A 27735-nucleotide genomic window follows, 5' to 3' on the forward strand; every position below is an offset into this window, starting at 1 on the left:
ACTCCTAACATATGATAATCGGCCTTTGAGCACTGCAGTGATTGCAAGGAACGCATATATTTGCAGATGGGCCAGGGCTATGCGATCACATAGCTGCGTTGCCAATCTGATGCGTTCGCTCGCGGGTGCTGCTCCATACGCTGCTGCTTTCTCCTGGGAGATCTGGCTGGAAATTAGAAATGTGAATGAGAGACAAGAAGACTTGTGCCCGCTTCGAAAATGCCGATTCACGCTTAAACGTGTGCTACTACACCTGCCCTCTTACGCGTATCTGCGCCCTGCATAGCGAAACATCCTAACTCCTTCCATCCTGAAAACTCCAGTTGCCATAAACGTGCCATTCCTGACATGGGTATCCTTCCGCCTATCATGTTGTCTTACAGATGCATGCTCATTTGAGCATCTCATGCATCGGCCTTCTTGCTCTTCTTCTGTTCCACCTTGAGCAGGAGCGCGCGGTTGATGTGTGGGAGGACACCACCAAAGGCAATAGTAGCACGGATCAACGTGTCCAACTCCTCGTCACCACGGATCGCAAGTTGCAAGTGTCTTGGCGTAATACGCTTGACCTTGAGATCCTTCGCAGCGTTGCCAGCCAGTTCCAAAACTTCGGCAGTGAGATATTCGAGGACAGCGGTAACGTAGACAGCAGCCTTAGCGCCCACGCGCATCTTGTTCTGGGTTTGCGACTTCAAGAAACGCTTGACACGACCGCATGGAAACTAGTATACGCGACAAGGTCAGCAAGTGCTTTATTAAGGCTTTGTATGACGCGTCGAGCTCCCAGCGTGGCGCTCAAAATACGCACGCGATTGCGCAGCGTGATATTGAAGTGGTGGAGTGCGACCGGGCGCAAGAACATGCTATGCGCCGCGCCGCATGACTCCAGGTTTGCTGAGGCTCGGAAATGCTCGCCCACGTACCTGAAGACCAGCTTTTGCAGAGTGCGACTTCTGCGACTTGCCAGCAGAGTCGCTGCTAGCCTTTCCACCGGTTTTACCACCAGTCTTGCCTGTTGAGCTGTCAGATGCGCCCGTGCCAAGCGGAACTTCGCGATTCTTTCGTACCCTTGCCTCCTGCCATTGCGATTACTGGGTTCGAAGGGTAGTGGGTCGTTTGGGGAAGCTTGCAATATTGTTATACCAAAATCGTGTGTTGATGTGTGGTCGTGTGGATGGAATGCACGAAATGCGAGGTGGAGGATGCGGTGTTGTTCGAGGACGCGCGACTCTCAGGCGGGAAACTTGGCGGGCAGTTGGATTGGCTAGTTCTAGCGCGGGCGCGGCGGCAACAACAAAGCTCGAAGATATCGGGCCCGTGCTTTGCTGCAAGACTGCAGTGCAAATGGGGTTCGACTGATCGAGAGCCAGCTTTCATAGCATCTGTAGCTCTGTCAGCAGTCACAGATAGCCAGGCAGAAGCGTGGCAGTCTTTGCATACCCAATGGCCTCGTCATAGCTCGGCAATTGCCCTGGAGCTGTTCTGATCTGTGATTGTAGATGAGCAAAAGATCATAAGGAATGTTGCGAGCCTGGTTCTAACCCACCTGGCAAAATTCTGCTCAGTCAGTGCAGCTCATCGTATATAATCATGATCAGCGTGCCATCTTGGGCCATGCCATAGGCCTCCGAGCCCTCTGGGCATGTATGGAGCGAGCCGCATTGAGGCCCATATCCAGGCTTCAGTGGAGCCCGCCATGAAGTTGGAAAATTGGTGAGTATCGATAAAGGAGTAGTCATAATACTTGAGTCCATATTCAGCAGGGTTTGAGCCTTGATATCAGAAATCTTGGGGGTGTTTTGAAGCATCTTGTTGCCAGGCATCGCAGTGAAGTAGAGAAAGTGCCAAGACACGAGAGCCTGGTCGAAAGAGGTTAGCGTATGATTCCCTCGCTGGGCAATATGGCGTTCTCTTTTCGTACATGCATCTCAAGCAAAGTCATGACCTGAGTATCCCCGATGCATGCGGCAGCCAAGTTACAACCCGGTCGGCAACCGCGAGTGCGAGAAGACATGTTCACCAACCCGCATTGACCTCTTTCCACCGATCGCAGTGACCAGCGGCGATTCGTATTAGACGCGTATAATCCCAGCTTCTATGACAATATGAGTGAGAGTTGAAAGAGCTCACTCGCATCGCTCGCCTTGCGACGTAAGTGGAAGCTGAAAAATCACACGAGCGAGTAACTCCAAAATTCCGATTGGATGTAGAGGCCGCATACTGTAGCTGAGGCCTTCAAAGCACTCATCTGCATTGGAGCGAATTTACTGTTCATGAGTCACAAAAGCCCTGGGTCTTTCTGGATTAACAGATCTCACGTCCTTTTAGCTGATCTCGCTATCCCTCCCTCCCGAGTCCCATCAAGCCTATTACACTCCCATTCGCACCTCCGCTATCAATTCGAAATTCCAAGATTCTTGACACTTCCTATTCTCCTCTAGACGACTTCCATCTCAAACTCCTCCGCAATCAACCGTCGCAGCTCAGTCATAAAAGTCACCTTCTTCAATTCCTCCTCAGAGCAACCGCAAGGCCATCCCACGTATGGGTCCTCATAGACCTCAATAGTATCGAGAATACTCCACTTCGGATGCCGAGCCTGGTACGAAGCATGCAGAAATTTCAAAAGAGGGAGGAAATCTCGCAGTAGGGTTTCAGGTGTAACGAAGCTGGAGGCAGACTTCCTCTTCCTGAGACTGTGCGACTGAGACTGACAGACATCGTGGTGCGAAATCCTCAGCTTCTTCAGGCTCTTGGCGATCTGGAGAGTTTCGACTGCCGTACCCACCCAGCTCTTGATGTAGGCTCCTTGAGGGAAGTCGATGCTGTGGAGGTACTTCGCTCCGTCCCTCAGCATGGGAAGGATGACGGCGACTTCTCGAAAGGTGCGGAAGACGAATGTACCATTGCCGTAGAGTGCTGGAAGCGCCTCTTGATGCATTTGCTTCGCGGAGAAGAGTAGTGCGATGGGCGATGGTGGTGGCGGCAGGAATTTCTTCGTCTTGGGATCCCATTTTCCACGGTTCTTGTCTTTCTTCTTGTAATCTTGGTCTGGCTTTCTCTGATACAGCTCCGGGCGATTGTGGTACTTGCTGTCGGGTTTGTGCTCGACTACGACGATGTTCTGCCGAGGCGAGCGGACATTTTCCATGTAGAAGTTGAAGACAATCTTGCGCAATTCTGTTGGCAGATCGAGGAGTCGAAAATGGCCCTGGTGAGCAGCAGGCTTCGTTCGTGAAGCCGGCTTCTTGGCTTGAGTCGATGATGATGACATGCGGGATGAAGCAGTTGCCGGAGCGCTCTTGTAGGTAGAGGACGTGATGCTCCAAGGCCCATTGAGTGTGACCGGGAGCATGTTCGTGGTCGATCCATTTGGTACCTTCGACTTTCGGGTGCTCTTCTTCGCGGGAGCTGCCATTGTCAAGGCAGCGACTGATTGAGTACTGAAGTGGCGGACTTGAATTCGCAGACGTATGCGTATCTGCTACGAAGGCTGAAGATCAAAAGAAGTTACGTAGAATGGGCAGGTGTCTAGGTATAGGTCAATTGTGCGCACAAAGACGATGGTATATTTGCGCGCGCACATACTTCACGAGCGTGTCGAGATGGCGGCTCCGTTGGAGTCGGGCGCTGTATGTAGAAATTGTAATCGCTATGCAGATCTCGACTAGTGTAACGAGTCTAGTGACCAGTATTGACATTCGAGTTGTCGCGAATAACTTTTGTGTGTTGTTTATAGGTAGAAGTGCCAAGCGGATGGCCGGTTTGCGGCATGCATGCCGCGCTTGTGAAGGCTCAGCACAGACCATGTTTGCCTCAATATGCAGCCGCGAATATTGCATGTGATTCGAGTTAAGTGAAGCGAACCCTAAGCTGAGCTCAGACCTGAGTTCTGAAGCTGTACGACAAGAAACCAGAGTGGAAATGCATGTCGTGTATAGATCAAGACGACGAGGCTTCGGATTTACCATCATCCCGATCCTGAGCATCTGCTTGAAGCATCTGAAAGATATCCATCGCGTCGGATCGCGAGTCTGCTGGCCGATGTCTAGGCTGTCTTGGAGCACTACTGGGTGGCATGCAAGCTGGCGGCACTCTGCACATGGCAGCCCGGCTTTCTCCTTGCACGCCCTCGAGCTTCGTGGGATGCAGAAGACTACTTCCTGAATTGCCTAATGTCATTGCTTGAGAATCTCCCGGCTCCCACGCACCGCTGCTTCCAGACAAATTCGGTAAATTCATAGCATGCTTTGCTGGGCCAGTCTGCTCCAACAACCTTGGGAACATTCTTGTGACCAGCGCCTTCAAGGAGAGGATGGAGGCACAAATGATGCTGATATTGCCTTGAACACTAGACCAGATAATGGCCCATACACCGGAAAGGATATAATCTCCTCGAGCAGAGGTTGCCAAAACCGTAGCCATACGAGCGACTCCGACTATACATACCACAAAGCCAAGAAGGAAGGCGAGCATGGTAGCGATCTTCTGTTTTCGTGGCAAGTGAAGCCCTGCAATTGATGGCATTGGCAGGACGAGAGTCCAAAAATCCAGAAAGATGTCAATGGCGGCAACGGACGACCAATATGTTTGAGCACTTCGGCAGTGGCCCGGTATCTGAGGATCCCAGATCTTTGCCGTAGGTGTGCATAAGAAGATGCCTCCAAAGATGCCCCAAGCAGTCGCAGGCAGAAGTAGAAACAAAATGAAGTAGCAGCTTCTTCTGGTCCATGTGCCATCGAAAATCCGCAAGTATTGGGCCAAGATAGATGCTTTGGTGATGTTGACGAGTATTGACCAGAGCGTATTCAAGGCCACTATGAGTTTCGCGATTGCCTGAAGATCCACGCGCCCTTCGTAGTGACCCACGCCTTTCCCAATGCTGACTCCAATGATGATGCTCATTGCCCAAGAAATGACCTGATTGAATTAGCGTCTGATGGGTTGTATAGGTCTAATGTGAGCTCCCACCAGCGATATCAGAATCACGTAATCGTCCTTGCCCAGGCGTTGTACCAAACACGCTCTCGTATACCATCGCAAGGCAACGACGAGTGTAGCTAGAGTCGTGAAGGCAATCGTCGGACCCAGCGCTTCAATGCCAACGTCACCGGCTCCGAACCGCGCGGCTACGGGGGATATTGGCTGAGATTGGATTGGCATGCTCGTATTGACCGAGTTGTCATCAATGTCCTCTCGAAACATACTGACGCCGACCGGGAGTACTTCGAGATGCAATGCATGATCTGCAGTCGAAGCAGTGATAGAATGACCACATCTTCATTCAGCTACAGGCACGTGTCTCGCTCGATGAACAAAAGGTACCGAAGCGGAGGGCCTTGACAGCTCAGATGGGGCTCCGCATGATGAGGTGAAGGCCATTGGGAAACGTCTAGATTGGATTGCTATCATCAAGTCCATAGCGATGTGTGCAAAGCACATTGCAGAGTCTATGAGAGGCTCGAGTCTCGGCAAGCTTTTCGCTGCCCCATGGAACCATCATCGAGCCGGCGATTTTATCGCGAACTCCGGAGGTTGCCTTGGTCCGATTCTGAACGCGCAGCTTTCTTGATGTGCATGTTTGAACAACTCGAGTGGCTGTCTCCGTCACCGATACTGGATGTTTTTCCAACGTTTAGAGCCCAGGAGGCATCGACAGGCGAGGTGGAATTAGGCCAGCAGGTATCCGGAATGTCAATGTGGATGCGGCTCTGGGACCAGATGGCATTGGCCAAATAGTCAGTGAATGACTGAAGGCGGACACGCTTCTTGGGCGGTGTGATTCATGCTGCGATGGAACGCTACATGCTTGGGGCTTTGACATCAGATCTTGTGTCACTAGTGAGCTCGTGTCTCGCCGGGTGCCTTCACCCAATGCATCGGCGCACGAGCCGTCATTCAGTTTGGGTTGTGTCGCCCGTTCTCGTTCCTCGACCGTTTCCGCCGCAAGAATTGCTGCTTCGCATAGCTGCGAGGCGCGAGGCTGAAACGTGAGATGCTCACTTACTCCGTGAGCTTTGCAATGCACTTTTTTGCTCAGCCATACTTTGAAAGAGGGCCAATTTGGTCCGAAGGTATGCTTGGACAATCGCATCATCCTCATGCGACAAGCTATGAGGCCTTGTCGACTTCGTTGGGACTCCAGTATTCCATGCTTGGATAGATGTGACTTTCCCGTCGCCAAGATACTTATGCACGCTGCCACTGGACGATGTCGACTTTGTGCTTGAGGATGTCGAGCTGTTCGTCCGATGCGGTTTACGCCTGGTGTTTCCGGTTGTGGTCCTCATGTCTGATCGAGTGGTTGATGGGGCCTCGTTCCTGCCGTCACCGGGCGACGACATGATCTATATGACGATGGCCGAAGTGCGGCAACGATATCGTGATGGTATGTCTGCACGGGAGGAAATGGAGGCACAACGATGGTGGCGACATCGGGACGGCATACAAGTGTGATACTTGATACTTGACAAATACACGACAACGAGAGTCGCTCACGGGGTCAGCTCGGCGTGGAGACCTTGCTGGAGATTGCCTTTCGACACGCAGGAGCATTGCGGCGAGACTGCTGCTCAGATTTGGAATTGTGATATCTGCGTGCCTGGGATGAACGCCGAAGACCTGGCGAGTTTAACGCGGCATAGCCCAGTGGCACAACAATATGCCATGTGGTGATTAGCGAGGTGCAGTGTATGACATAAGAAGAAAGTTCCGATCGAGCCGAGGTGGCTTGCAAACAAGCTTTTGGCGATTTGAAATCAATCGTAAGAAGTGAGAAACATCCGTGCTCACGTGGCTACCACGATGTGGAGACAGAGTTACGGCTTGTGAAGTCCGATTGGGTTGAGGCTCAGTATTTGACGACGGCTTTGTTCCGGTGGCGCCTCGCCTCGTGCCTACTCAGACAACGACACAATCTTCATTGTTCAAGCTTCAAATACTCGAGCGCATATAATATATTGCACGCCGGTGCAAAGATTATCTACAGAACAGAAGATGACTCATCAATACCCACGCACGAACGATTTGAAAAGACCCATGGCTCCGAATCCTCCGATAATGCGTGTCGGAACATACATACTTGGAATCCATACCAGAGCTCTTCACCGCTTGATCCCTACCAACATTATTGCCTAAAAAGATGCCGCGTCGATGCAAGGACAGAGTATGGGCAGATGTATTCCAAAACTTGGAAACACCCATGGCTTGAACCTACAGCAGCATGGCAGCCACAAAAGCGCCGCCAACAATGCATGCACGCACACGGGAAGCTTTCCTCCATGACAGATACTCTGCTTCTGATGCAAGTGATATCGCTACAGTACAGAATCTCGGTGTTGGAACTTTTGACACGTTTGATTTTGATTTGATTACCAAGTTTCTGTCGATCGCTCTACTCCTATCGCTGTAGATCAGAACGTGATCTTCCACCCGCTGCCAATCTTGACAGCAGGATCACGGACAACCGCCCAAGCAGCCTTGCCCTCGACCTTCTTGTGGAAGTCAAGCGGGACTTTTCGTGCCGCCGCACTCTTCTTGCCAGCTGCAATGTCTTCGCTGACTTCCACCTCCGTCCTGTCTTTCCATGCATCGGGTGCTCCGACAACGATGATCTTCTCGACACGAACCTTATCCATCTCTTTCAAATACTCCTTCGTCTTCTTCCCGCTCGTGCTCACATCCTCGCTCGTCAAGCTCGAAGCTTCGCCATTGTACACAAATCGTCGATGGATGTATGCGCCGTCCTGGTAAGCGTACGTCTCACCGTCGTCCAAGTACAGAGTGCCTTCTGCGTCACCCGAATGCCCGAGTACGACGACGAGCGTGACCGGGTCGTACATCATGAGTCCAGAGCTCCTCCTCGGTCTGTCGCGACGAGGAATGATGTGACCGCCACGCATCAGCAATGGAATCGTTTCCAATGGCGACGAAAGAGCCACCTCGCCCGGACCTTCGTACGTCCAGAAGTCGAAATAGTCGTAGTACTTCTCCTTGTCAGCAAGGTAAACAGCTTGGCCCTGCTGACCTTCCTTAGTCACGGGCTTAGCGAGAAGACCAAAGCTACCCAGGTAGAATTGATCATCAATTCCAAAGCCCTTCTCATCACCAGGGAACATGTAGTAGTTCGGTCGCACGATAGGCGCGCCCGTGACGTGAGACTCGTGGAAAGCCGTGTACCACGCGGGTAGCAAGCTGTATCGCAAACGCACAGCTTGCGTGATGATTCCTGTGTAAGGCTCACCAGCCAAATATGGTTCTCTGCGACGCGTGTCGATGTGAGCATGTGCGCGCATGAAAGGATACCAGATTCCAGCTTGGTACCACCGCGTGAGCAGTTCTTTGCTCGGATTGCCGAAGAAGCCACCAATGTCCGCGCCTGCGAAGGGGAAACCTGTGATGCCCATGCTGAGTACCATTGGGATGGACGCTTCCAAATGAGACCAATCCGCTTGATTATCACCTGTCCACATGGCCCCGAGACGTTGGCTACCCGAGAAGAAAGCCCGCGTGAGGACGAACGGACGCCGGTTGTTTTTCTCTTCTTCTTTGTCACGAGCGAGGAGGCCTTCGAAGGTGGCGTTGACGAAGGTCATGCCGTTGATGTTGTGGATGTCCCGGTGTTCCCAGCCACCGTGATGGACATTGTCCTTTGGCATCGTGACTTCAGGCCCATTGAATACGGATGGCTCGTTCATGTCGTTCCACAACCAGACGTTCTTGGATGTGCCAGGGAACTTGCTGTATTTGAATAGTCCTGCAAACCACTTGCGAGCGGCTGGATTGAAGCAGTCTACCCAATGACTGCTTCCAGGCCAGCACCAACCTTCGTAGATGCTTCCTTCTTTGTTGTGCACTGCGAGATCTTTTGATTTCAGTTCGTCCACGACGTGGTAGCCGCCTTCGTTCTTGATGTGTGGGTCGATGATCACCACAAGCTTCCGTTCATGCTCGTCCAGCTGCTTTTGCATACCGATTGGGTCGGGGAATGTCATGCCATCCCAGGTGAAATATTTCTTGCCATCAGTGTATTCGATGTCAAGCCAAATCACGTCGTATGGAATGCGAGCCTTGTCGAACTTGCGATCTACATCCTTGACATCCTCGTCCGTGACGTAGTTCCAGCGACATTGGTGTGAAGCGATTGCAAAGTGCTGTGGAAGCTGTTGCGTGCCGGTGAGCTCTGTATAAGCACCAATAACATCCTGTGGTGTGGGTCCAAGGAAAACGAAGATATCGAGTAGACCGGACTCACTGATCCAGTGCGTGTTAGTGGTGGTCTTGCCAGCGATTCCGAGACTGAGCGGGTTTGCGATGGAAGAAGTCTTGGTGATATCGACCCATGTCTCGGCGCCATTGAGCCAGAAAACACCAACAGCAGAATCTTTCTTCTGTGCCTGCATGAATGGAATGCTTCCATACAGCGTCATCGGGCTATCCATCTCGTATTCGAAGACATCGCTGTTGTGCATCCTGTACGGCTGCGAAAACTGGCCATCGCCGCCGCGGGTCTCCTTCAGCGCCAATGGACCAGTGTGCTCGGAGATGCCATAAACATACTCGTAGCCAGGGAAGGACACGTCCAGAGCGACAGCTTCCGGGCCTTTTGGCTTCGTGTCGGTGTTTCCACCAAATGACTCCTCCCACCATGTGCTCTCATCGTCAGCCGCCTCTTTGTCGCTCTCAGCAACCACAGCTTCGTCTCCCTTCTTCTCTGCATCCTCCCCTTCCTTTTCAGGCTCTTTCTTCTCGACCTTTTTGCGCCAGTGCTCCACATTGAGCAAGCCACGATCGTTGAGTTTGATGTGAGTCTCGCCATCACGCTTGAAGTCAATGCTCAGCGGTGAATGCTTGATGACTGCTTCAAACTTGCTGGTAGGTCCATACTTGACAATCGTGGTACCTTTCTCAGCATCCTTGTCGAGTGCTGCGCCGGTACTGACAGTGGTGCCTCCAACGATTGCCCATTTCTCAGCTTCATTACATCGCTGCTTTTGAATGTCCTTGCGGTCATGTCGAAGCTCAATCTTTCCCTGCTGCCGCCTTTCCTCGTCAATGGTCACGCGAGCAACGCCGGATTCATAGAATGATATTGTGACGGGAAGCCTGACGCTCTCGTCGCTGTTGATGATCTTCTTGTATACAACACCCGTCAAGATGCCCTGGCTAAATTTTATGGTCGATCGATCTAACGTATATGGAGATTCCCAATTGGAATTGGACGTCGCTGTGTCGGCGTATAATCGATTCCGTTTACAGAACCCGGATTGATCGCAAGTCTTGAAATCTTGATGCTTCACCATCACTGTATCAATGTCAATGCCTGACTTGTGTAACCTGGTCCGGCGAGCATTGAGAGCTCAATGATCAACAAGGGACGGCTGCAAGCTTACCGGCCGGCGTGATGAGATAGCATATTGCCACGAGCAGAAGCAGAATGCTCCGCCATGAGCCACTGAAGGCCATATTCGTCTACCTCGCTGTCGTTCTCTAGGAACAACAACTACATGCGGTGTTGTCTCTGGGATTTCAGACAGTTGTCCCTGTGCTTGACCAGACGCGATTGGGCGAGCATTGAGAACGAAAGTCGTGGATCGATTGGCCCAGCGATGATGCAAGTGAGACAACAGCTTCAATCATGCTGCAAGTGCGATGCAGAGCTATGGATGAATAGGAAGGTGTGAGTGTGTAGATGGAGAAATGCCATACCACATGGTGTAAATGATCATAATCAGGCATTTTTTCTGGTGCTCGCAGTCTCCAACACTTCAGGTTCTTCCCAACACGACTTTCGACCACTGCCGACTGCTCCACCACGCTGCCCCTGCGTCCCGCTGCGAAGCTCACCCCGCGGCGGCGGTGTGCCAAAAATTCAGAATGTCTGAACAGCAACCTCCAATCTTCAAACACCTCAACCCAAAAGACCGCGGACACCTAACAACAGTGCTCCGTGAAAAAGCCAAAGAGAAAGAAGCATCAGACAACATGTCTTCATCCGAGCAGACGTATGCTTAGACCTTTCCGTCAATGGCGGGGAAGTGAACAAACACTGATTTTTGCAAAGCTTCATCGCTGTCAAGCCAGACGGTGTCCAGCGTGGCCTCGTTGGCGACATCATCTCCCGCTTCGAGAAGCGTGGCTACAAGCTTGTCGCCATCAAGCTCGTCACTGCCTCTAAGGAGCACCTCGAGAAGCACTATGAGGACTTGAGCTCCAAGCCATTCTTCAAGGGCCTTGTTGCCTGTGCGTAGAGAAAGCTGGCATCATTTGGAGCGACTGATCACTAATAATGGCAATAGACATGGGCAGCGGCCCCATCTGCGCCATGGTCTGGGAGGGCCGTGACGCTGTCAAGACTGGCCGTGTTCTCCTCGGCGCTACCAACCCACTTGCCTCGTCGCCAGGTACCATCCGTGGTGACTACGCCATTGTAAGTTTGAATCTCATCAACGCCTCATCTCGCATGCTGACAATTGACTCCTTAGGACGTCGGTCGCAACGTCTGCCACGGTTCCGATGCCGTCGAGTCCGCCCAGAAGGAGATTGCCCTGTGGTTCGATAAGAGCGAGATCCAGAGCTGGAAGTCTGCCAACCACGAGTGGGTCTACGAGAAATAGATGCAGAATCATATTGACAAGTAACGTGACAAACGAGCACATGCTGGCACGGTACAGCGATGGATAGAAAAAAAAGAGGACAAGGCACACACGCTTCGCAGCATTCGAGACGGCAGATGGACATGCTTGCTCAATTCTGTCTACCTCTAGAGCACGGCATGTAACGTCAAAAATGCGACACGTTGATAAGCCAGCCACCCGCTTTGGGTATGCACACCAATATCAATTCATCACCTCCAGTCCGGGAACACGACCATGCGACTTCGTTGTAATGCTATTTGGCAAGAACTGACTTCTGATACTAAGGCTCGGCATCGCAAATCATCATGCTAGCAAGCTCCATTTCAAGAAACTGGTCCTCGCCTTCTGGTGGCTCGCCCATTTCGGATGGGTCGCAATCCATGTCTTGATCACTCTCACATCCAGAATCTCGATGCGCGGAAGCTCGGTCCTCATCTTCGTCCAACATCGAAGTGTCGTCTTCGTTGGACAAGTCTATCATGCTGCTAGCATCTGAACTCTGACACTCGCCAGGGGAAACAGCATCATTCATGATCTCGTCAAAATCACTGCGAACATGTTGCTGGAGATATTCGTCTAATAGCAGGAGCTCATCGATATCGGACGTAGCAATCAAGCAGAACATGAATGGCGTGCTTTCTCGAAGTCGCGACATCATGCCATCCTCGTATTCGTCGACATGAGCTTTCCGCAGCGCCTCCAGCTCCCGCAGCTCATCTGTTGTCCAGCGCTCGACACTTCCTGAGAAAATCAAGCTTTCAGCTCTTTCAGTCATGTGTGCCACGAGGTTCTGATGGAGTTCTTCGCCGCTCCTTCCTTTCGAGAACCGGCTATTGCGCAGGAATTCCAAGATACAGCTCACTAGCCTCTGAACATGGCAGCGACACGGTATCCCGACCGCATATGCAGTTCCGACGTCGCGATCCATCATTTGGACAAGATTGCAGCAGCCAGGTTTGCTGAGAGCGTGGGCTATGAAGTGCTCGCTTGCGTTTCCAGTGCAGATTACGGTTCGCCGTGAGCCATGAAAAGGCATTCTGCAGTGGAAAATGGGAACAGAGTACAACGCTAGAGGCACACGGCTGGGCCAAGTACAGTCACAACAACTTCTCGACATTCTGAAGATACTGCAATTGTCTCCTCGGAGGCAATTGATCTTCAAGGTCAAGTAAGACATGCTTGGAAACAGCTCGAGCTGTGAACCCTTTCGATCAGTGCCTGACAAAGACAAAGCTTTTGAATTGGGACTTGGCTGCATGCTGCAGCTCTACCTTCTCGACCGCCAAATAAGACATTCCGGTATATATCTCACCTTCAACGAGCGGGCATCGTCCTCCTCTGCTCTCGATTCGAGCAGGTGGAATTCTCCTGGGGAAGTCACAGCTCGGAGGATGGGGAGTGCATTTTCTGCCTGTTGCCGACTTCCCTTCCCTGCGACCAGGAAGAAGTCGAGACAAAGCTTGCTGCAGCTACACTCCGCCGTCTTCTTCTTTTTCCAACCACAACACTAAGAAACATACATTCCAGACGATTCCGGACAGATCATCCAAGCTTTCTATAACACAAGCCTCGCCATCGTATCTCGTTCAACAACCTGGTATCGCCGTTCATCATCGTTCGAGCTCGTAGGTTACCGTATTGCTGGTTGTCTTCATCATTCCTCCGCGAGAGCTCACGACCGTCTTTCGCTACCGACCTTGCATTTCTCCAAATCCCTATTTTGAGCGCTCTGCGAGCGCATGATACAGGAGCAACTCACCAGACATACCATGGCATCAAAGAAAAAGGCGGAACCAAAGCCACACTTGCTGCCATATATCAAGAAGGAAGAAATTGAGTCCAATCTGCCGTCAAATGCCCTTGACAGCTTCAACGATGCTGATCACAACCCTGTTGGCAATCCCGAGGTCTTTCCAGGCGATTCCAATAATATCCTTCTGGCTGCGGTGTCCACGGCTTCTACGCTGTCCATCGTTCCGACAACAGAAGCGCCGCGGCCATTGCCTCCCTTCGACAAGGATTTTCCTCCAGTGATTTGCCAAAAAATCTACAAGTTTTACATGGAAGCCGTCCGCAATATCTCAATGGAAGAATCCGCAATCTCTCAACGGAAGTCGAACGCCATCTCTCATTGATATCTGGTCAAATCGACACGGCTCACATCGAGATTTCGATGCATAAACCCGGGCACTTACACCGTCGCAGCCGACCTGAGCTGTACCGCATGAGGCCGAGGGCTTGGTCCAAGATCACATATAAGCAGAAAGACAAGAGCAATCCTCAGATGTGGGACCGTCAACTCAAGAGATGGATACCACGTCCACCAACTCCTATCGCACTGCTTCTGACCTCGAAGGAAATCTACCACGAAGCACTTCCCTGCCTGTACGGCAACGGGACGTTCGAGTTCAACTCGTTACGAGAGCTCAAACTCATCCTTCCAATGCTTGGCGCAGGCCGGAAGGCACTACGGTACATTTCCGTTCTCGAAGGTGTTGTACCGGGCAATGCCTTGCGCGAGACTGTATCGGTGCTTCAAGCTTGCAAGGACCTTCGTATGTTTGAGCTTAGTCAACAGTCCATCTGTGGGCATGGTTACACCTTCAGCCTTGCGAAGGAGGCCACGCCAGCCTCTTTCTTCGAGTGCATCTCGCCTCTTATCAAGGTCTTACACTATTCATATAAGGTCGACCATCCCAAGTGGAATGTCTTAGACGTCTTGAAATTTAGCGACTCGTGTACTGTTTGCGGACAGAATAAGGATCTTCGCAGGGAGCTGAAGGCGTTGATTGCCCGAGACCTCGACATCACGTACGATCCAAAAGAAGACAGGCCATGAGTCGCAACACCTGCATGAGGGCGTGGACTATGATGGTGGCTTGGAGAGCACTGGGGTCTTGTGGCGAGGATGAGAGATGATCTGGTGGAAACGTGCTTCTAGACGAAGTTTGTTGCAGCGCGTGCATAGCTCTCTTCGTTCGTACCAGTTGTCTACTCATATTCAGAAAACATCAAAGGCGACCACACTTTCCACCTGACCGTATAACGATACATGTATACTGTCTATCGCTGCATCTCGCTTACCATGGATCATTTCCAATGCTCAGTATCAAGATGATCCTGCAGAGTATCACTCACCGAAATCCCGCTCCCCTCGAACCCAGAATTGAGACATCGTCATATGCGGCGCCGAAAGAAAACGGCAATACCTTTATGTTGACTATCGATTCCATCTCCCTCCCTTTCTTCGTCTTACAAGACATATATGAAATCCTCATTCTTCAAATCCGTAGTATCATGCAAAGCCAAATCATTCTCCACTTCCTCCAGAACCTCCTCTCCTCGAACCTTCTGCATGGACCTATCGACCAAATCCCGAGGCTTTCCCAACTGTTCTCTTCGTCGACCGTGATGGACGTTCAAAAGGTTTAAATACATGCAGATTAAGCTGTGAAGCAAGAGCGTCAGCATGTGAAAATCTCAAAGCAAGGGTTCGGAGTTGAGTTTAGTTACCCTGCTAGAACTGCGACTAAGATGAACATGCTCAGACTTGAGAGGAGACCTTTGTGGTATAAGGGTGCTTGGGAGGTACTGTACATTTGTGGACCGATGACCTGGATTGGAGATTTGGTTAATGAGGGGACTATTGAGGAGGGTTGAGTGATACGTACATTGCCGGTACACATTCCGACGACGAGGACGGCAGTCGTGCATTTTCTTTTCGTGTCGCCGGCTGTGTTTTGGGCTTGCCAGGCGAAGAGGAGTGGGGTTATGCCTGGGAACAGAGAGGTCTGATTTTTCTTTAGCAGCAATCACATACATATATCATGAACGCCAACGTACCAAGTACCATCCAAAGAGCAGAATCCCTCGGTTTCCTGGAGTATGAGGGATTTTGAGCATTACTATTATCCCGGCTATTGTTGGAATGCAGAGGAGTGCGATGACTAGACCTTTCGAGCGGAATTTCGTGGCTAGCCAGCCGCCTCCTAGGGTGACGATGATTGTCACAGCGCCGAAGGGGAGATTGAAGAGGATTGTTTGGAATTTGTTGTAGCCGAAGGACTTGATGATGAGGGAGCCGAAGGTGCCCATGCCGCCGCTTGGGATACTGGTTCGGGAAATTCAGAATCCTGTGGTCTTTTCGCAGAAATTAAGGAGGACTTACGAAACTGCTGCGATGATGAAAAACCAGCAGTATGTCTTGAGATCGTAGAAGACCTCATAAACATGATCCCATCGCCACTTTCGAGTGACAATGCCCATTTGGTTTGATCGCAAACGTTCCACAGCGACGATCTTCTCGGGTTCAGTCAGGAATTTCGCTGTCATTGGGGAGTCTGGCATCCATATGAAAACGCTGATGGAGTACACTACGGTAAGCAGGCCGCAGAAGAGGAATATGATCTGTCGAAAGCGGATTAGCTCCGTGCACAATTCGCTTCTGAGTACAGCGGCTCGCGCATACCTGATATGGGAAGAGTGTTTTGCTGTGGATGTGGCCTAGACCATACGTGAAGAGGCTGCCCACCTAGCAGATCTCTCAGTGATATGCAGATAGGGTATGCTGAAGATCGGGGACGATCTCACAATCAGTGTTACGCCGTTCATACTTGTCCAGAACATTGTTCGATGAGTCTGCTCGCTACGACGCCACCACATCTGCGTGACAGCAATACATGAGGGTGCTGTTGGAGCGAGCCGGTCAGACTTGGTGTGGTCGAGTTAGTGGTTCGTCAAGCTCACCGATCAAGGATTCAAACAATCCAAGCATGAATCGAAGCGCGAGTAGAGACCGAAAGTTTGTGCAAGCGCACATGATGCACAATGTCGAGCCCCATAAGAACACAGCTGAGGCGATCACTTTGCCAGTCGGCAGCTTGACCAGTACAAAGGCCGCAATAGGTTGTGCGACCAACTGAGCCAAATACAGGATCGAGCCAAGCCAGGAATATTGTTTTCCGACCAGATGTGCATCTTGGACGATTCCGAACACGGAGGTGTAGGATAGTGTTGACTTGTCCAGCTGCTGGAAGAAGTAGGCTGCAAGTATGATGGGTAGAATGCGTGCATCGACTTTTCGCCGAACTGCCTTCTCTTCGTCCGCTGAAAGGGTGACTCTACCGCTGGCCTCCGCTTGCTTCAGGAAGATGGCAGCGGCGTCTGTAATAGGCGATGATGGTGTCCTCGCAGGCTGGATGGTGTCGACTCGCTCGACCGCAATCTTGTCGGCTGTTTTTTCAGTCATCTTGGCGGCCTCGTGGAGAATCAGGATCAGAGGTGGGAATATAGAGCGAGATGTACGTAGCAGGGCTGTATCGCTGGCTCGATGGTGTAACAGCGGTGCCATCTCAGGCTAATATCTGGACGGAACCACAGCCAACCGGAACTCAAGTGCAGATGTTTACCTTGGATACACAAACCCGTAGTACTGACTACGCAGCTCCTACAACAAGAACATCCCTGGAATCAAACCAGCGGCAGACTATAGACGACTACTACCTCGCAGAACTTCGGATGTTGATTTCCTGCCGTGTAGTGAATACCCCGCAGAATACTTAATGTCGTCCGGGTCCCAGTCGAACTCTGAGCTGACTACCGCGCCTAATCTCAACTTTCAAGGCTCATCGCAACAAGATATCTTGATTATTTATGCATTTGATGTTGAGACACGATAGATCCTAGTACAGTCATCCGGATTTCATCTGTCAAGCCGGGTTGTGATCTGTCGAAGCACGATGGCATAGAAGGAGAGTGAGTGTAGTGTAGCTGCCAGGATGGAGAGGAGAAGTCGAGGCGAAATGCCAAGACACAAGCTTTCGCCGCGCCAAGCACGGTCTTCGACCGCAAGTACTCCTACGTCGCTATACAATCATCCGAACGAGCGACATCTGCATCATGCGGTTTGCAAGCTCCGAAAAAAGCCATACTGGGCTCGGACGCCTAGAGCCTCACAGACTTCATCCGGGCATCCTGGCAAAGACAATTTCTGAGCAGCTCGTCGAGCTCACACCGTGTTTTCACCGCGCTGCTGGATCTTGATGGCAAACGCATAAATATTGTTCTGGATAGATTGATGCGCATGAGCTCGCGGCGTCCCGAACTGACGGATTTCAATGGCTGCAGAAGTACCTCGCAGACGCTATGCTCTCATAGGCACTGGAGGCCGTGCATCATTTTACTACACAAGCATTGCCAATGACTTCCAAAACACATCGGAGCTCGTTGCTTTCCTGGACACCAACCAGACGCGCATGAACCATGCGAATGAAGTCCTGATATCTCTGGGACACAAGCCGCTCCCAACATATCTACCATCATGCTTCGCACAAATGGTCGCGGAGACCAAGCCAGATGAATTGATCATCACCACAATAGACCGGACCCATGTCTATTACATTCGGCTCGCACATTCTTACGGGTTAAATGTCATCACCGAGAAGCCGATGACTATTGATGTGCCATCGATCAGCGAGATACTCAACTCAGTCCATAGCACTGCAAAACGTGTTCGGGTGACGTTCAACTACCGGTATGCACCTCACAATACGAAGATTTACCAACTGCTTTCATCTGGTGCTATCGGCAAAGTACACGCCATCCACTTCGAATGGATGTTGAACACATCTCATGGAGCAGACTACTTCCGGCGTTGGCATCGAGACCGTTACAACAGCGGTGGCCTTCTTGTGCACAAATCGACGCACCACTTTGATCTTGTCAATTATTGGCTGCAGTCGAGACCAGAGACAGTCTTTGCCATGGGCGACCTCAAATTCTATGGGAAAGCAAATGCGGAAAAGAGAGGAGTATCCCGCTTCTACAACCGCAGCCACGGCCATCTCAATTCGAATGCTAAGGACGACCCTTTCGCGCTCGACCTGTCAAGCAATGCGACATTGAAAAGTATGTACCTTGACGCCGAGCATGAGGATGGCTATTATCGTGATCAGAGCGTATTCAGCGACGGCATCAGCATCGAGGACACGATGAGTGTGATGGTAAGGTATCGAAGTGGCGCTGTCATGACGTATAGTCTGACTGCGTACTCACCACTCGAAGGCTTCAGAGTCAGCTTTACAGGAGACAAAGGCAGGTTGGATGTTGAAGTGATAGAGCGGAGTTATATCAATGCGGGCGGTGAGCAGAGCATGGAGGGTGCTCTGGAGAAGCAGTCTATTATTCTTCGACCCATGCTCGGTGAGCCGCAGAATATCGATATTACCAGTGGAGAGGGCGGACATGGTGGTGGAGATCCGGTTCTTCTGAGAAGCTTGTTCGGCAACGAAGATGGCGAGGATGAGTTCAAGAGATCGGCTTCGCACATTGATGGTGCGCTTTCGATCTTGACAGGCATAGCTGCGAACAAGTCGATCAGCACTGGTATGCCGGTAAAAGTGGATGATCTGATCGAGGTCAGCTAGCATGGATGGTTTGTTCTTCGACTTGCTAGAGCGACGCAGCTTCTCCGACTGCGGAAAGGGGTGATTTGTTGTGTTCACATGCTATTGCTCGGGAAGCACATGCCTTGAGTGAATCATTGTGACGGCAGGCAGTCCTTGGCGCGTCTCGTGAATTTCTGCCTGGAGATGCCTAGAAAATGGTCTTCCATGACACCGTTTCGACCATCGACATCCAATCGCGCATCTGCTCGCAAAGTGCAAACACGAAATCGACGCGACGCGACGCGACGCATCCTTGCCACGCTTGGCCCGTTCTCAGACGCTAATTTGTGGGTACGATCCGTGCCACAGCGCAAGCGAGATCTTGCCCCTGCGTGCGTGTGCAGGTGGTTGCACATCATCATATTCAAGCACTCGTTGTTCGACTTCGTCTTGCAAGGAGAACATCCGATGTCCGACACGGTCTCGCAGTGAATGCGACATTGATTCAAGCCAAGACAAAACTTCCAGGCAGCACCGGAACTGTCATGGCGCGGCCGGCCAGAGCTGCCTCAGGGCGTGCGCGTGGGCGTGGGCGTGGGCCTGCTACTAGCTGTATGCCACTGCTCTTCAATACTGCTCTTCAATACTGCCTTGCTTAACATCGTCTGCTGCTACCTTGAAGCAAAGTCCATCGCTGACCATATCTCCAGCTGCTGCAGGGTCTCAGAGTGCTACAGCTCCAGCGACAGGGCGACGATCGAACGGCCGCAACGCCCTCGCCTTCGCCACCTCCCGTCCAGCGTCGTCCATCGCAAATTCCCCCGACATAGATTCCGACGACGACAGCACCGTCGCAGCGGCAACATCAAAAAGCACCAGAATTGTACAGGGCGTTGCCTTGCCACGTCTTTCCGTCATGGCGCGTGCCGAGTTCAAGAAACCGCTACCGAAGAGCAACAAGAGTCCAACGGATTCCTCCCTCTCTGCCATCGACGCCGATACTTCGCGAGACTCATCTATAGACTACGAGACACCAGGAACCACACCAGCCACATCTGTCCTCGCTGGACCCTCTACATCGAAGCGCAAGCGATCTACGCTTGGAAAGGTGGTCAAGATTGAAGACTCGGAGGAAGACGAAGATGACGACTTTCTCCTGGCAACTAGGCTGCAAGAAGAGGAGTACGCGAAGGAAGGTGCACAGCAGCCAGCCAAGAAGCGCACGAAGCTCTCCATCGATGATTCAGAGGACGATCTGAGTATGTTTAGTGATGCTGAATCTCTCTCCTCTATCGACTCGATGCCGCTGGTCGCCAAGTCAAAATTGGTCGCGAAGAAGACGACTCCAGCCAAGGCAGAGGCGTCTCGGAGTAATAAGAAGACTCCGACTCGCACAGCGAGTTCCACTGGTCGCAACTCTATTGGCAAGAGCTTGAAGAAGCCAATCTTGGATGACAGCGACGAGTCTGATCTGGAGAAAGCTAGCATCGCCGAAACTGAGGACTCGTTTGTGGTTAGTGACTCCGAGGAGGCGGTTTCGACCATCGACGGTGTTAGTGATACCGAATCTGACGTACCGCTTGCCATCACTACTCGACCTCAGACCGTAGCTGCACCCAGCCGGTTCGCGGGTTGGACTCGCGGCCGCGGCAGTGCCGCTCGTGGCCGGCGACATGGTCGGGTCAGTGCTGCTGCCGCCAGAGCTATGGCAGAGGACATTGAAGATATGGTCATGGGCGAGATCCTCTCTCGCAAAGACAAAGAGCGCAAGAAGCTCGAAAAGTCACACCCGGAACTCAAGACAATGTGGAAGGATCTTGAACAGATCCAGGTTATCAAGCCAGTGCAAGCTGCACAGCCTACGAGCATCACCCGCCGCCTCAAGCCATTTCAGCTTGAAGGTCTTGATTGGATGGTGAAGCAGGAGCAGACTCAGTACAAGGGTGGACTTCTTGGCGACGAGATGGGTATGGGCAAGACGATTCAGGCCGTCTCGCTCATCATGTCCGACTATCCGCAGAAGGAGCCCACGCTCGTTCTTGTTCCGCCCGTCGCATTGATGCAGTGGGACGCCGAGATCACCGAGTATACTGACGGCAAGCTGAACGTTCTGGTCTACCACGGCTCAAACACCAAATGCAAAAAGATGAAAGTCAAGGATCTGAAGAAGTTCGACGTTATTATGATGTCCTACAACAGCTTGGAGTCGATGTATCGAAAGCAGATCAAGGGCCATGGCCGAGGAGAGGACCTTGTCCGCGCAGACTCCCCCATCCACGCAATCCACTTCCATCGCATCATTCTCGATGAGGCGCACAGCATCAAGGCTCGAGATACTGGTGTCGCAAATGCTTGCTTCGCTTTGCAAGGCACTTACAAGTGGTGCCTTTCGGGTACGCCAGTCCAGAACCGTATCGGCGAGTTCTTCTCCCTCCTTCGCTTTCTCGAGGTTCGGCCATTCACCGATTACTTCTGCAAGGAGTGCCCGTGTTCTATCATGCAGTGGAAGAAGGACGGAAATCACAATTGCGTCAACTGCAAGTGTCGAATGATGTCGCACGTGTCTGTCTTCAACCAGGAACTTCTCAATCCTCTCACAGAGGCTGAAGACGCTTCTGTTCGTAGCGCTGCTATGGCCAAATTGCATATGATCACGGCGCGTATCATGCTCCGTCGTATGAAGCGTGATCATACTGCCTCCATGGAACTTCCTCCGAAAGAAGTCATCATCCACAACGAATTCTTCGGCGAGATCGAGCGCGACTTCTCATCCAGTATCATGAGCAACACTACACGCCAATTCGACACTTACGTCGCCAAAGGTGTCATGCTCAACAACTATGCCAATATTTTCGGCTTGATCATGCAGATGCGTCAAGTCTCGAATCATCCGGACTTGCTTCTGAAGCGACATGCCCAGCAAGGCCAGAATGTCCTTGTTTGTAACATCTGCGACGAGGTGGCTGAGGATGCTATCCGTTCTCAGTGCAAGCACGACTTCTGCCGCGCCTGTGTCAAGTCCTACGTTCAATCAGTTACAGACGATGATGGCGACGCCGACTGTCCTCGTTGCCATATTGCTCTTGCTATCGACTTCGACCAGCCAGAAATCATCCAGGACGAAGATGTGGTCAAGAAGTCATCTATCATCAACCGCATCAAGATGGAGGACTGGACGTCTTCAACGAAGATCGAGATGCTCATCTACGATCTCTACAAGCTGCGCTCGAAGAAACAGACGCTCAAGTCCATCGTCTTCTCGCAATTCACATCCATGCTGCAACTGATCGAGTGGCGATTGCGTCGTGCTGGTTTCAACACCGTCATGCTTGATGGGTCCATGACGCCAACTCAGCGGCAGAAGAGTATTGACCATTTCATGAACACGCCAGATTGCGAGATCTTCCTGGTATCCCTCAAGGCTGGTGGTGTTGCTCTCAACTTGACCGAGGCGTCTCGCGTCTTCATCGTCGACCCTTGGTGGAACCCAGCCGCAGAGTGGCAGTCCGCAGACCGTTGCCATCGTATCGGCCAACGACGTCCTTGCGTCATCACTCGTCTCGTCATCGAAGATTCTGTCGAGAGTCGTATCGTCATGCTTCAAGAGAAGAAGGCGAACATGATCAACAGCACTATCAATAACGATAAGGGTGCTATGGAGAAGCTCACTCCAGAGGACATGCAGTTCCTCTTCCGCGGCAATTAGGCTGCTAGGCATTGCAACGCCCGCGACATGTACGATCACCAGAATTAGCTACGCAGCGCTTTTGTAAGAACAGGAAGAAGAATGTAGAGATGACACGATATGGCTGATACCAGCGCTTCAAGTAGCTAGAGAATAGAAGAGCGCAGAATTGAGACGCATGATACCCATACGTTAACCATTGGTTTACATCAACCTTCTCTCTTCTTTGATGCATTTTAAACCTGCCATCACATCCAGCTCTCTAACCCCCTCCATCACAACTTCGCCCTATCAAACCCACCCTTCGTCCCCACCATTTTCAAACTCATCGGAGCCCTCATCAACCCCCCTCTCCCCCAACATCTTATCAAAAGCCGTAAACTCTCGACTCGACCCATGACTTTTCCAAACCCGCCTGATCCGCATCTTCACGAGCGCGAGCGTCAGCGAGTCAAACGACTTCGTGATGTGTTTTACTCACCCTCTCAACTATAAATAACTATCTCCTCCTCCTCCGCATTCCTATCAAGTTTGAGCGAACGATTGATTTCATAACGTAATAAGAACGAAAGGTTCGGATTTTTGGACGTGGGGGGTTGAGAGGTTGGTTAGGAACTAGAGAAGGAAGGAGGAGGAGAAGAGGAAGAGAGATGTATAGGTAAGGAGGAAAGACAGACATACTTTATCGGTTTTGCCTTAGAAGGGTTGCGATGATGTTGAGTTCCTTTGAGGACATTTTTGCGGAGAATTAAATTGGGAGATTGGTAAAGGGTGGGTGGAATGAACTGGAGTTTGTGTCAAATGGTGGAATGATTCTGAAGTGAGGTCGTGATCTGTCTTGGTGGTGGTGGTGGCGTATTAGGCTTATCGAGCTCGTCTTCCTGTCTTTCACTCTTCCTACAACAAACAAGTGATATTGTGATTTCTAGAAGTGCAATGGCGAGGATTGCTTTCAATGTTGCCGAAAACACCGCGCTGTGTGTATCATATCATCAATCCGAAACCCATCAACGCTCCTATTTATCTACCCCCTTCAAAACTTACATCAAGCCTTACCACATATCGCCTCGCTTTGCGCGTTGTCTCTCTTCCAAACGCCCTGTGAATCCCCTTGCCTCTCCACCTCCCTTATACGCTTACAACTTCGGCTCTAGCTCCTCAAACTCCGTAATGTCCTTCACCGGTACAGGCCCAGCAGATAATGGCAAGCTAGCCTTGAAAGCTCGCACATCCTTGATTTGAACAAGCTTGTTCTTCTTAAACTCGAGCGTTTCAGTGCTGGCATTGCTACCATTCGTGCTAATTTCTTCCTTTGGCGTAGGCTGATGCTTGGCCACAATTCCAGCAGCAGGTAGAAGCTGTGGGAGAGCAATTTCACCTTGAGCGAGAATTTGGCTGATGACTTCTTCCGGCATGCCATTGGCGGCGAGGTATGCGCCAACAGCAGACAAGATGGTCGGCACATCGCCATCGGCAACGTTGACCTTCTCGAATTCTGCTACTAGGGCAGCCTTGTCCATGCCCGGAGCACCTTGCAGCATCTGCACCAGCAGCTTGTCGATCTCCTCAGCAAGCTTCTCTCGCTGGTCTGCCGGGTCCATCTTGGCAGCAATATCTTCAGGTGAGGATTGCGCAACAAGATGAATGGCGTACTTTTGGCGCTCACATGAGCCTGGGAGGAACTTCCTTTGGTAAAATTCGAGTAGCTCGTCCTTGGTCAGAGTCTCAATGTGTTCCACGTCGCGGTAGACAAGATCGAAGTCGAACTGCTCAGAGCAGATATGGTGCCAGAGACGTGCACTCTCCTGGCTCAGATTCTTCAACTTCTCCAGTCGCTTGTTGATCACACTGATCTTGTGCTCCTGGAAATCTTTATCGGACATATCTCGCAACTGCTGCTCGAATTTGACCAGGAAGCTGTCAGTACGCTGCTCCAGATAGTCGCAGTCTTTTTCACTCTGGATCAGAATCCGATAGCCGATCTTGGCGATCAAGATGAGGGCACCACCGCCAACAATGTATCCAAGCTGTTCCTTGGTGCGCAGAGTGTCGAAGACAGGTTCCGTGAGCATCTGGTCGAGTAGCAGAGCCTTTGCGCGTACATCCCTCTCCTGAGCATTGCCGAGAAGAATGCTATACTCCAGGCAGTGATTCACGTTCTCCGGGTTCTTCAATGTATGCTCGTAGACATAGTCGACACCACATGCGAACTCTGTAGTACGATTGATTTCCCACTGACTCTTGGGAAGTGGCTGTGGTTTGAGGGTGGCTTCCACAAGATTGGAGATGCGTAAAGCATCCTCCTTGTAGAGATTGCCGTGAGCAAGAATTTCGATGTGGCTCTGGCGCAGACATTCCTTTCCAAATCGGCGTACGTCCTCAATGGTGACCGAAGGCAATTCTTCAATGTAGTCCAGCTGAATCCAATGCTTGTCTCGAGCAATCCACTGAGAGAAGCGTCCAATCTGTCGGTAAGGATCGGCATATTCGGAGTTCTTGAAGCTACGGAGCGCACGCTCTTTGATGATCTCGAAACGATCCTCCTTGACCTCATGATCGCGCAACGCGATGAGCACTTTTTCGAGCAGCACATGCATCTTGTCGTTGTAGCCACTAACAGTGAGCTCAAGCCTGCCTGCAGATCTGTAGACCACATATTCGAGACCGGCAAGCTCGGCATCGTAGGCATACTCTGTCAAGCTGTCGTCCACAAGATCCTTGTACAACATTGCTACTACGGCCGTGAAAGGACTGGTCTCGGTAATAGAGTTCCGTAGAGCGACGTGAACGTTTGCTTTCGGTACCCAGAACTGGTCATCCTTCTTGAACCATAGACGCACATTGCGGTCATTGCGGAGCAGCTTTGGCGTCGTGGCTGGCGCAGAGACCTCTTTCTTCTCCACGTCCAGTCTTTGAGGAATAAACTCGTTCTTGGCCGGCAGATGAAGCTCTGAAGGCCGTTTGGCAGGTGTCCGGATGATCTCGATGAGGTCGGCCATGAGATCGTTAGGGATGCGCTCCATCTTATACTGTGTTCCATACCACTTCTCCTTCTTGTCCCAAAAATCGGCCGGGAAATCCTGAGCACTAAGAGTGAAACGGAAGTTTGATGGGGTCAGACAGTCAAGACCACGCTGGATGGCCTCTGGGTCGAACTTGCGTATCAAGGCTTGGCCGCTGAGCAGCTTGTCGCGTGGAAGCGGCTTCTGCATGACACCGCTCAAGTGGCTGGTTGTTCGTGAAGCTGGGATCTTCTGACGGAATCGGAACTCGATCTCGCTGAGTTGAGCTTGCTCATCTGCGATCCACTTGTGCGGAGGCTCAGCCTTGAGCATAGAAATGTATTGAAAGGTAGCCTTCACAATCTCCTGGTAGTTTGCGAGTCCTTGTGTCGTCAGTCGCATGCCAATCGTGAAAAAAGCAGCTCCGGGGCACACAGAGCTGGCACCTGCGCTGAGCTCGCTAACCCATCCCTTGGCTTTGAGGTATGCCAGAAGGCTGCCTGGTCCTTCGTGGCCCACCAGATGAGAGATGTAGCGAGACGGCTGAGACTCATACAGATCTTCTTCGTCGGGGTATGGGAAGGTTATTTCCATCGTCCTTTGGTCCATGACTGGTTTTGCGAAGATCTGAGTGCCGAGCTCTTTTTCCGTCTGGACAGGAATGCCATCCCATCTCAGCTTGGGGAGATTCTTATTTGGCACGTCGGAGAAGAGCTCTTCCGTCCAGGCTTGTAACTCGTCCAAGCTTTCTCTGCCCAACACAGCTAGCTTCATTCGATTCGCAGAATATTGCTTTTGATAGAACTTGATGAACTCCTCGCGAATCTTGACTCCTCGCTCAATAGGCTTATCGTGTAAAATATCGTAATTGCCGGTTGCAAACAAATGGTATGGATGGTGAGGGCTGGAGGTGGCCTTGTTCAGCTGCATCATGCGCCAATTGTCGGCTTGTAAATTCTTCTTATTTTCCGAGTCCACAGCTCGCAGCTCGCGGTCTAGGGTAGCCTCAAGAAACAACGGCGCAACAAAGAATTGTGAGAATCGATCAAGCGCGCCATATAGAGGAGCTTCGTGCTTTTTGATCTTCGGCAGAGGCAGACTGGCTTGACTCGTACTGGCGGAAGAGCTTGGGCTGTTGGATGTGGATGACGAAGAGAGCTCGAAATAGTAGTTGGTCGATGTGGGAGCAGTGAAGGCATTGCTGTAGCCACCATACTTGCTCAGATATGCGTTGTAGTCGTTCTCGCCGGGGAACTGTTTCCGCACGTGTCAGTGTATCCGCGCCGCGCCTACCCAAATTGAGTTCTCGCTTCTGCCCGGAACATGTGCTCACCTTCTCTGTGCCCATAAATAACAAGTGCTCGACCGCATGCGCCATTCCCTGCATGTCTTCGGGGTCTGCTAAGCTGCCCACGTCGACGTCCATGGCGGCAGAGGCCTTGTCTGTATCTGGATCGTGTATGAGCAGGGCCTCTAGCTTGTTTGGCAGTCTTATCACTCGATATGATCTGTTGTCCAACAATGGCTTCTCGAGTTGATCTGCCAGACGCTCGGTGTCCATTGGGCCCTCAGGCCGGCTCTGCAGTATCGGCATGGCGTCTGTAGTCATTGTTCTGGACTGTCGAGGCAGGGTCAAGCCAGTGGACGGAGGTATACAGCTACGGAGTGAACGACGAGAAGGCAAACAGGGCGTATGTCGAGGGTGGAAGGTTGGTTGGTAGGGCGAGGGCGAGGGCGAGGGCGAGGTCGATGCGGACCGTAGGCGTGGGAGATATGGTAGATATGGTGCTGGTTGGCGTCTTATGGCGACAGCGGGGCAGGCTGCGAATGAGAATAATGAGAGTGAGAGTGAGGATGCAGTCGCACGGCGAAGTGGCAACAAGTGACAGATGGGTAGGACTGGTGGTGGGTGTAGCAGGCAAAAGATTGTACGAGCCGCAGCCGGACGCGCAGGCATGTCATAGCTCTTCCTATTGTGTTTGAGTCTTAAGCGTGTCAATGCCAAGAAGCACCGTGATGGTTCGCAG

The 27735-nt window shown here is 51.6% G+C and overlaps 11 protein-coding genes across 11 annotated transcripts; 4 read left to right on the forward strand and 7 right to left on the reverse strand.

The window, feature by feature from the left end:
• Positions 1-404: 404 nt before the first annotated feature.
• Positions 405-1007, reverse strand: MYCFIDRAFT_138315 (uncharacterized protein; the record flags this gene model as incomplete). Its single annotated transcript, XM_007929400.1, has 2 exons — positions 405-722; positions 924-1007. Coding segments are annotated over 2 exons (402 nt in total), but the record flags the coding sequence as incomplete, so codon positions are not given.
• Positions 1008-2187: 1180 nt separating this feature from the next.
• MYCFIDRAFT_6124 (uncharacterized protein) lies at positions 2188-5097 on the reverse strand (the record flags this gene model as incomplete). Its single annotated transcript, XM_007928708.1, has 3 exons — positions 2188-2233; positions 4274-4836; positions 4972-5097. Coding segments are annotated over 3 exons (735 nt in total), but the record flags the coding sequence as incomplete, so codon positions are not given.
• Positions 5098-7339: 2242 nt separating this feature from the next.
• On the reverse strand, positions 7340-10304 carry MYCFIDRAFT_154747 (glycoside hydrolase family 31 protein; the record flags this gene model as incomplete). Its single annotated transcript, XM_007929401.1, has 1 exon — positions 7340-10304. The coding sequence occupies one exon, from the start codon at positions 10299-10301 to the stop codon at positions 7413-7415; it is 2889 nt and encodes a 962-aa protein (XP_007927592.1). The 3' UTR covers positions 7340-7412.
• A 609-nt stretch (positions 10305-10913) lies between these two features.
• On the forward strand, positions 10914-11860 carry MYCFIDRAFT_154750 (uncharacterized protein). The gene is made up of 4 exons (XM_007929402.1): positions 10914-11003; positions 11063-11241; positions 11298-11428; positions 11484-11860. The coding sequence occupies exons 1-4, from the start codon at positions 10984-10986 to the stop codon at positions 11613-11615; spliced, it is 462 nt and encodes a 153-aa protein (XP_007927593.1). The 5' UTR covers positions 10914-10983; the 3' UTR covers positions 11616-11860.
• Positions 11861-11916: 56 nt separating this feature from the next.
• On the reverse strand, positions 11917-13407 carry MYCFIDRAFT_197369 (uncharacterized protein; the record flags this gene model as incomplete). Its single annotated transcript, XM_007929403.1, has 3 exons — positions 11917-12426; positions 12949-13143; positions 13405-13407. 3 exons carry the CDS (start codon positions 13405-13407, stop codon positions 11917-11919), a joined length of 708 nt encoding a protein of 235 aa, XP_007927594.1.
• Positions 13408-14888: 1481 nt separating this feature from the next.
• Positions 14889-17533, reverse strand: MYCFIDRAFT_188947 (uncharacterized protein; the record flags this gene model as incomplete). Its single annotated transcript, XM_007929404.1, has 9 exons — positions 14889-15084; positions 15150-15250; positions 15308-15427; positions 15480-15747; positions 15805-16043; positions 16105-16167; positions 16227-16324; positions 16383-16776; positions 17507-17533. 9 exons carry the CDS (start codon positions 17531-17533, stop codon positions 14889-14891), a joined length of 1506 nt encoding a protein of 501 aa, XP_007927595.1.
• Positions 17534-17752: 219 nt separating this feature from the next.
• On the forward strand, positions 17753-19060 carry MYCFIDRAFT_43195 (uncharacterized protein; the record flags this gene model as incomplete). The annotated part of the gene is made up of 1 exon (XM_007928825.1): positions 17753-19060. One exon carries the CDS (start codon positions 17753-17755, stop codon positions 19058-19060), a length of 1308 nt encoding a protein of 435 aa, XP_007927016.1.
• Positions 19061-19566: 506 nt separating this feature from the next.
• On the forward strand, positions 19567-20702 carry MYCFIDRAFT_83573 (uncharacterized protein; the record flags this gene model as incomplete). Its single annotated transcript, XM_007929405.1, has 2 exons — positions 19567-19597; positions 19732-20702. Coding segments are annotated over 2 exons (1002 nt in total), but the record flags the coding sequence as incomplete, so codon positions are not given.
• MYCFIDRAFT_154753 (uncharacterized protein) lies at positions 20670-22727 on the forward strand (the record flags this gene model as incomplete). Its single annotated transcript, XM_007929406.1, has 1 exon — positions 20670-22727. The coding sequence occupies exon 1, from the start codon at positions 20727-20729 to the stop codon at positions 22725-22727; it is 2001 nt and encodes a 666-aa protein (XP_007927597.1). The 5' UTR covers positions 20670-20726.
• Positions 22728-22771: 44 nt separating this feature from the next.
• Positions 22772-23069, reverse strand: MYCFIDRAFT_175717 (uncharacterized protein; the record flags this gene model as incomplete). Its single annotated transcript, XM_007929407.1, has 4 exons — positions 22772-22785; positions 22824-22923; positions 22959-22968; positions 23008-23069. The coding sequence occupies 4 exons, from the start codon at positions 23067-23069 to the stop codon at positions 22772-22774; spliced, it is 186 nt and encodes a 61-aa protein (XP_007927598.1).
• A 459-nt stretch (positions 23070-23528) lies between these two features.
• Positions 23529-27646, reverse strand: MYCFIDRAFT_165332 (uncharacterized protein). Its single transcript, XM_007929408.1, has 2 exons — positions 27042-27646; positions 23529-26962 (listed from the first exon to the last, which is right to left on the reverse strand). Exons 1-2 carry the CDS (start codon positions 27315-27317, stop codon positions 23843-23845), a joined length of 3396 nt encoding a protein of 1131 aa, XP_007927599.1. The 5' UTR covers positions 27318-27646; the 3' UTR covers positions 23529-23842.
• Between the last annotated feature and the right edge of the window lie 89 nt (positions 27647-27735).

This window comes from Pseudocercospora fijiensis (assembly GCF_000340215.1).
Source record: "Pseudocercospora fijiensis CIRAD86 unplaced genomic scaffold MYCFIscaffold_5, whole genome shotgun sequence".
Lineage (NCBI taxonomy): Eukaryota > Fungi > Ascomycota > Dothideomycetes > Mycosphaerellales > Mycosphaerellaceae > Pseudocercospora > Pseudocercospora fijiensis.

Excerpts from the sequence above, each read along its gene's own strand:
- MYCFIDRAFT_154750 (XM_007929402.1), top strand. The coding sequence starts at position 10,984 with ATGTCTTCATCCGAGCAGAC. Across the intron at positions 11,242-11,297 it reads CTTCAAGGGCCTTGTTGCCT|ACATGGGCAGCGGCCCCATC; the intron begins GTGCGTAGAGAA and ends TAATGGCAATAG. Across the intron at positions 11,429-11,483 it reads TCCGTGGTGACTACGCCATT|GACGTCGGTCGCAACGTCTG; the intron begins GTAAGTTTGAAT and ends TTGACTCCTTAG.
- MYCFIDRAFT_165332 (XM_007929408.1), bottom strand. The coding sequence starts at position 27,317 with ATGACTACAGACGCCATGCCGATACTGCAGAGCCGGCCTGAGGGCCCA. Across the intron at positions 26,963-27,041 it reads TATTTATGGGCACAGAGAAG|TTCCCCGGCGAGAACGACTA; the intron begins GTGAGCACATGT and ends GTGCGGAAACAG.